We start from the raw sequence: 7,184 nt of genomic DNA on the forward strand, positions 1-7,184 counted from the left end.
CGACCATAGAAATGCAAGCTCATCCTTTCTGCTGTTGGGGCTGTGTGGACAGGGACGGAGACAGTCAGTCCTCAGACACCTAGTGTGCCTGCCACGGAGCAACTGTCCTCCCGGACATGTGCGTGTGCGGAGACGCTGTGCTCTCAGGCCCGCAGTGTTACGTTACAGGCCCCTGAAAACCAGCCCATCTCTCTGATTTGTTCAGAGCAGTCCTGGGATAAAATGACTCTTAGGAATATCTTCATAAACACATAATATCGGGGGGACCAGGTGTGTCCATTAGTGGCAAATTGTGTATCTCATGTGTGCAAGGTGCCAGTTCAATCCCCAGCACCTCCCAGAATTACACAGAGAATTTTGAAAACACTGTTTGATTACTTACCACTTGTTTACTTAGTATTTCCCTCTCGTGTGTGAAAGCTAATCTTAGTCCAGATTCCTTCTCCGTTCTGTGAATGAACCGTGTGTCAGGATAGACTGCATCTTCCCAAGGCAGTGATCTCATCAAGCACAGTGTTTAAAGAGGCATCCCGCCGTAGGTGAGGTTGGCGGCTTGCACATGCTCAGAGAACACCCTGCCCCACTGACTGATGGCACCCTTCCTGTCTCAGAGAGAGGAATTTCACGACCTTGACATTTGAGAACCGCTGACTCACACCAAGAAGGGTACCGAGTTACCATTCGTGGCCTCTTTTTTATCTCCCACGTACAAACCAAGCTGGGCTCCCCCTGCCCGCTCTGTCTGAAGCACGGGGACCCCTTGTTTGCGTGGCCCTGCGCCTGCCCGCCCGCCCTCACGATTGCCTCTAACGCTTCCTGTTTCTCTTTCTCTTGCACAGAACCCTAACGCTCATCCGAGACCCACCTCCCAGGACCTGGCGGGCTTTTGGGACATGCTGCAGTTGTCCATAGAAAATATTAGCATGAAATTTGATGAACTCCATCAGTTGAAGGCCAATAATTGGAAACAGATGGATCCTCTTGACAAGAAGGTAGAACAATGTAGATTTTGTATGGTTCACTTAAAAACCTGCACAAACCCCGGACCATCTAAATAGGCCCTCGCGTCGGTCCTGCTGTTTACAATGTGAAATGGAGCTGACATCATATTAATCTCACTGTAATGACAATGTTTACACAGTAATCATTTGGGATATTATCTGTAATATGTTTCAGGCATATTTTTTAAAGAAAAACCTGTCTTTGTGAATTGGAAAAATGAGAATGTGGCTTTTTTGTTAATTAAACTTTAAGTTAAACCATTTTAGTCACTGGAAGGAACTGCCTCCATTTTGGTTTTTAAACTAAAATAAATGGCAACTTCAGCACATGATTCCATAGAGCAAGAGCTCAACTTCCTTACACCACAGGACGTGTTTCCGAGGGGAACAGGAAGCCCTGAGAAATAACCGACTTTGATAATCACTTCACAAATAGAGTAACAAAGAGGTCACGGTTGTTCAAGTCTGAACACATGCACCATGAAGTTCCACAGTCATCAAAAAGGTTGGGATTTTTTTTTTTTTTAAAGTTACACTTTTGGATGGTTTTGCCTGGGGGTTATTGCTCACTGGGGTCCACATGCAACAGTTTAGAAATAAAGACTTAAATTCCTTTACTTCAATTAACCAGCTATAGTTTCCTTTGGGTATGGTGGTTTCCTCCAGGCTCCTGCAGGCTCTGGGCCCCCAGGCTGTCCTGTTAGGCCTGACTTTTTTTTTTTTAAACTCTTTGCTGTCCATGGTCTGAAGTCAAGTAGTTCTGAGAAAGTTGACCTCTTTCTAAAGGTGAAGGAGGGGTGTCTCTTCCCGTGGTGATGGCCCTGCCTTTCCAAGTGCTAATGGCCATCCCACATCTCCTCTGCGGCCAGTCAGGTCATAAGAGGGCGCTGAAGTCAGTGGCTGGCAGGAGAAAGCCAGTCCCAAGGGACCGCCTGTAAGTATCAGGAGTGGGGATGCTGACATCACAGTCCACAGCTCCAGTTCTGTCACCATCAAACTGGCCTTTTAGGCTTCAGTGTAAAAGTACAGTTGATGCACGTGCGGCCTCTTACTCGGGGAGCCCAATGTTGTACCCCATCTACTTTCCTTTAACCCATGTGTAAAGTCACCTACCAAGACTTTAAACCGGGTCTTGTTTAAGAAAGCACTACGGGTATGCACACACTGGTCATTTCCTCCCCAGAGCGATTCATCTCATTCCCCACGCTTTGATTATTTAAAAATGATTGTTAAAAGTAAACTGTGCAAAGAAGGGAAAACACCTAAAAAGTTTCCAGTATTCATAGCTTTAAACGTGTCTAGTTACCCCAGCACGAAGACGGCAGTGCCTCAGAGGAGCGGCACCAAGCGCGGGCATCTGTCGCCCCCATGTGCAGGCAGTCGCCGGTTAGCTTGGCTGTGACGGCTTGGACGTGCATTTGGCTGTGAACACAGCTTCCCATCGCCCCATGAGCCCCAGAGGAGGAGACTGAGTTTTGGGGCCCTGTTGCCCTGTGGGCTCTGCTCCTCCCCCTTCAGACATCCAGACTCCCCCTTAAGCAACCCGGGCGACTCCCCCGTCAGATGCTGCACCAGGTTCTTCCCTGTCCGTGGAGGAGGACCCGCCGTGCCAGGCACCCACACAGGGACAGCCGGTGCCCCGGCAGAGTCACTCCATCAGATTTCCAGATAGTTCTCCGATTCCGTTTCATAGAAACTCAGGGCATTTTCTTTAAAACGGAAACGGGTTTATGTGGACTTTGGCACAGCCCAAGAGGTCAACATCCTTTTCCTAAAAATCCTGTGTGGTTCAGCCGCAGCTTCCCTGCACTGCCCTTTCCTGCCCGGGCACGGAGGCTGTGCCGGCCGAGGCGCTGAGCACATCTGACCGCTGATAAGCAGGGCGACCCCGCAGACCGATGGCATTTCCAAGGCTGTTTCTGTGCCTGGTGTGGAGTGGCCTCTGGGCCCCCATCGTCACCCTGAGGCCCCTGTGGACGGCTGTTCCTGGAAGGGTCCCTTGGAGTCACCTGGGGCAGGATGTCCCGGTGTCCCCCTCTGGGTCCGGTGTTTCGCTGCCTGTGTGGGACGCGCACAGGGTGTCCCTCAGGGCCCTCGAGGAGCTGTGACCCAGCCCTGCAGCCTGTCTTCCTCCTTTGGGGACGGGGCTGGGTCGCCCTGTCGGGGGGCGGGGGGTTATTTGCAAACTCTGTGCCCAGTTTGCCCCTGAGGGCTCACTGCTTAGAGCGGAAGCTGAGTTCTAGGTGCTTCCGTGGGGGCTCTCCCGGCCCTGTCTGGCGCCGGTCTGCAGAGGGAACCCCAGCCTTGGGCAATGCATGCATTTTAACTTTATTTATTTTGGTTTTTTGAGAGAGGGTCTCACAATGTAGCCCAGACTGGCCGTCCTCCTGCCTCAGCCTCCCGAGTGCTGGGATTTCAGGCGTGCACCACCACACCTGGCAGGAGAGGTTGCATTTGATGCCCCCGAATCCTGCCCTTGGAGAGAGCCAGCTCTGCACACCAGCCTTAAGCCTCCCGGGATTTCGCCCCACTCTCCCTCTGCATCCTTTGAATACCCAAATAACGAAGCAACACTTAGACGTAGGCAGGGTGCAGTCAGCGCCAACCTCCCGAGCGTTAGGAGGACAGGAAATGTGTGTGCGTGTGTGTTCCAACTCCTGACCTATCCCAGTCCTCCCCGCGCTTGTCCTGAGAAGCTGTGTAATGTCCTGAACCTTCTGCTTTGATCAGGAGAGGAGGGCCCCTCCTCCAGTGCCCAAGAAGCCGGCGAGGGGCCCCGCGCCGCCGCTGACCCGGGAGCGCTCGCTGGAGAGCTCGCAGCGCCAGGACGCCCGCAAGCGCCTGCTGGCCGCCAAGCGCGCCGCGTCCGTCCGCCAGAGCTCGGCCACCGAGAGCGCCGAGAGCATCGAGATCTACATCCCCGAGGCGCAGACCCGGCTCTGAGCGCCGCCCCTCCCGGACGCCCCGCCGTCCGAGCCGCCCCCACCGCCTCCTCCGCTCCATCCACCGCTGCACCCCTTTCTGTTCTGGGCCACCGCGTAGAGAGGCCGCCCGTAGGTCCCGCACCCTCGTCCTCTCCGGCACTTAGTGTGTTCCCGCAGCTCAGCAATACCACGCTAGGGTATTCCAGAAATCCGCACCTCGGGGACCTCCGGGCCTTGCTGTCTTCCACAGGAAAGAGGACCGAGGGCTCCGATCCCCCTTCTTTCCGCCTAAATGGTTATTCTTTTAAATAAATTTTTAAAAAGCAGACGGAGCACTTATTTCCAGCCTCAGAAAGAAATCACAGCATCTCACCGGAATGTGGAGGGACAGAGAGCAGAGGGGGCCGGGCGGGGTGCGGGGACCGGGGTGCGCGGGGCCCTGCGCCTCTCAGCTGCACGACCGCCTGTCACCTTCATCCACACGGCTTCCAATGTTTCCATCAGCAGAAGATTGTAAATTCGATCTTTCAGGGAAATTAATCTATTCCGAAAGGCAATAAAACGCAGACAGGCTAAGCAGAGGAGGCACCGATGGTTTAAGATACTCCTTAGAGTTTTGGTTTTTTCGTGGTTTGTTTTTTTTTTTTTTTTTTTGGTCCTACTATTCAGAGAAGCTGAAATGTTGTATCAACTTCCATAGTGCTCTGTGTATTCCGTCCTCGTTGGGGCGGTGGTTCCGAGAGGGCAAAGCGTTGGCTTTGTGCAGTGTCCGTGCCCGCGGGCCTGCCTGGGGACCCGTCCGAGCGCCCATGTGCTTCGAGGGTTTTCCGGGGAGGGCTGTGCGTTCCTGGCCTCCCTCAGCGCTCCGCGTGACCCATGTGCGGTTCACACCTCGGGTATGTTCTCTGCTGCAGCCTCCACTTCCTGCGCCTCAGCGCTCTCGCTCCCCAGTGTAGGAAACTGCCCTCGAAGCGGATAGAGTGAACTTGAGCCAGCGGAGTCACTGCCTCCTCCGAAAGGCTGCCCGTCCTCCGGGTTCCGGGTGGTGGGAGGAGAGGTCTGCCCTGCAGGTCGGCAGGCAGGAGGAGAGCAGGCCTCACTCTCCATAAAATCGGGAGAAATCCAGGTTTGGGGCAGAGAATGTCGGTTTGCATTTTGAGTCTCGACTCCAGGCAGTACGATCGGGGCCTGGAAGACACGTCTTTCAGCGCCCTTACTCCCTGTAGCAGTTTAAACCTTTAGAATATGGCGATTTTAAAGTGTCGCTGGCATTTTATGTCAAGCTCATCTCCTAAAATTCACCATCAAAAAAGAAAAACAAAAGAACAACATAAAAAAACAACATAACAAAAAAAAAAATCAAAAACCCAACATAACATCGAATATGCCTGCACCAGAGAAACTTTCTTTTTTTAAAAAATACACTCTCCTAGCCCGGTGCTAATTTCATTTTATTTATGAAATTAAGAGAGGGATGGTTTCTGGCAACAAATATTTTTCACAGACATATTCTGAAACCACTTAGAGAATCTGCTACCTCTCAGAGCCGCTGACGCTTTGAGCTATCTTTATCAACAGGGCACCAATGTTTACTGCTGTGGTTTACAAGAAAAGGGCTACTCATTTATTTCAAAACCAACTGACCAACTCTTAATTAGGGGACAAAGCACCCTGAAGTGCTTTGCAAAGCTGGAGCAGAAAGTCTTTGAGTATTTGCTAGTTTGGGGAAAAAAAAATAAAAAAGAAATACCCCTTTTCCTTACCTATGGCAGCAGCGGAAGGGTAGCAGAATGCTTGGAGTAAGGTGGACAGTGACCTTGGTGGCCGCCTCCAGTCCCCTGCACCCCTGAGAGGGACTCGGAACTCACAGGTGGTCACCCGGAAGCAGCATCCGTCCCCAAACCCCCGTTCCCGGCAGAGCTCTGGGCCCCGAGGGACAGCCGAGATTAAGAAATCGATTTCTAGTGAGGTTCAAAAGCGTCCAACAATATTTTCTTTGGAAACTGATGTAGCCCAGGATATTTTACAGAGAGCTAAGAGCAGTCCTATTTATCTTGTCTAAGTGAACGGTATTTGTATATTCATAAGCTATTTTTGGTAAGAATTTTAAACCTTTTAGCCAAATGCCTATAGGGTGTCATGACCTTTACCTTCCTTGACAACAGTTTAAATTGTACAAACACTTTATAAGAAGCTAATTATGGACGGTAGACCACGGCCCCACCCGACGCTGCTTGTTAACCCCTTGACCCCTACAGCTGACATCCATGAGCATACGCCTTTGTTACGTTGTTCTTTCTGATGTAATTTGTAGAAATGTTTTTTAGTTCATAATGGAAAATGTCAGTACCCTGAAAAATTACTTATTTTGTTTAACTTTGGTATAAAGGTGTCGGGCATTTTCTTGGGGAGGGGGGATTACAAAAGAGGTTTGTTGCCCATATCAAAAAAGTTCAAAGAAATTAAGTATTTATTATATTTTTTGCAGATGTTTCCATACAATTCACATAGCCTTTTTGTAAAGAGAGATGAAGAAATGGATTAAAGATTTTTAATATTTGAAATGGTAAATAGAACTAATTTATTTGTAATATATTTATGTTATTTATAGATGTTTCCTTCACGTTTTACTGTGCATTACCACTTTAATTTAAGCCTTATCCTTGTGAATTTACCATTTCTTTTTTAAAACATGTCTAGATGCATATTTTAAATAACTGGAATGTAAATCACTAGCATATCTGAATCCCCAAATGTAATTTTTAAAAATTATTTTGGCTTGGAAAAAAAAAAAGATTCGTTTGAAAGCCTTCAGGTGGAGGGGTGGGGAACATTTTTATGGCTTTCTGAATTGGAATTTCATAGGCTAATTTATCTAGATTGTGTGTGGACAAAACCAACTGTAAATAGATGAATGTTTCCCATAATGTAAAAAGAAGAAATTAATAAAATAATTAATGCCCTGCTTTCAGGTCTGTGTGTTTTCACTTGACTCCCATTTCTTCCAAAATCTGCATCATTCTTTGGAAAGGAATAGTTAAGCAGTTAAGCTCTTAAGAAGCAGTTATGCCAACGTTCATGGTATTTTGTTGTTGTTGTTCTGTCTTTGTTTTTGAGGCAGGGTCTCACTATGTAGTTCAGGGTGGCCTTCAACTCACTATGTGGCCCAGGCTGGCCTGGAACTCATGACAACCCTCCTGCCTCAGCCTCCAGAGTGCTAGGATTGCAGGTGTGCACCACCACACCCGCCACAAATGCT

General features: G+C 49.5%; 1 protein-coding gene across 8 annotated transcripts in view; it reads left to right on the forward strand.

Annotated features, from left to right (window-relative positions):
• The window catches only part of Dlgap1 (discs, large (Drosophila) homolog-associated protein 1), a 296,231-nt gene extending 289,339 nt beyond the window's left edge, over positions 1-6,892 (forward strand). For all 8 annotated transcript variants that reach the window (XM_005372643.1, XM_005372645.1, XM_005372644.1 and 5 more), the window contains 2 exons: positions 840-992; positions 3,732-6,892. In XM_005372643.1, coding sequence (XP_005372700.1) covers positions 840-992; positions 3,732-3,944 — 366 coding nt within the window. In that variant the 3' untranslated portion in view covers positions 3,945-6,892. The remainder of the gene's footprint in view (positions 1-839; positions 993-3,731) is intronic.
• The last annotated feature ends 292 nt before the right edge of the window (positions 6,893-7,184 follow it).

This window comes from Chinchilla lanigera, unplaced genomic scaffold, assembly GCF_000276665.1.
Source record: "Chinchilla lanigera isolate Chin_1 unplaced genomic scaffold, ChiLan1.0 scaffold00001, whole genome shotgun sequence".
NCBI classification, from domain to species: Eukaryota; Metazoa; Chordata; class Mammalia; order Rodentia; family Chinchillidae; genus Chinchilla; species Chinchilla lanigera.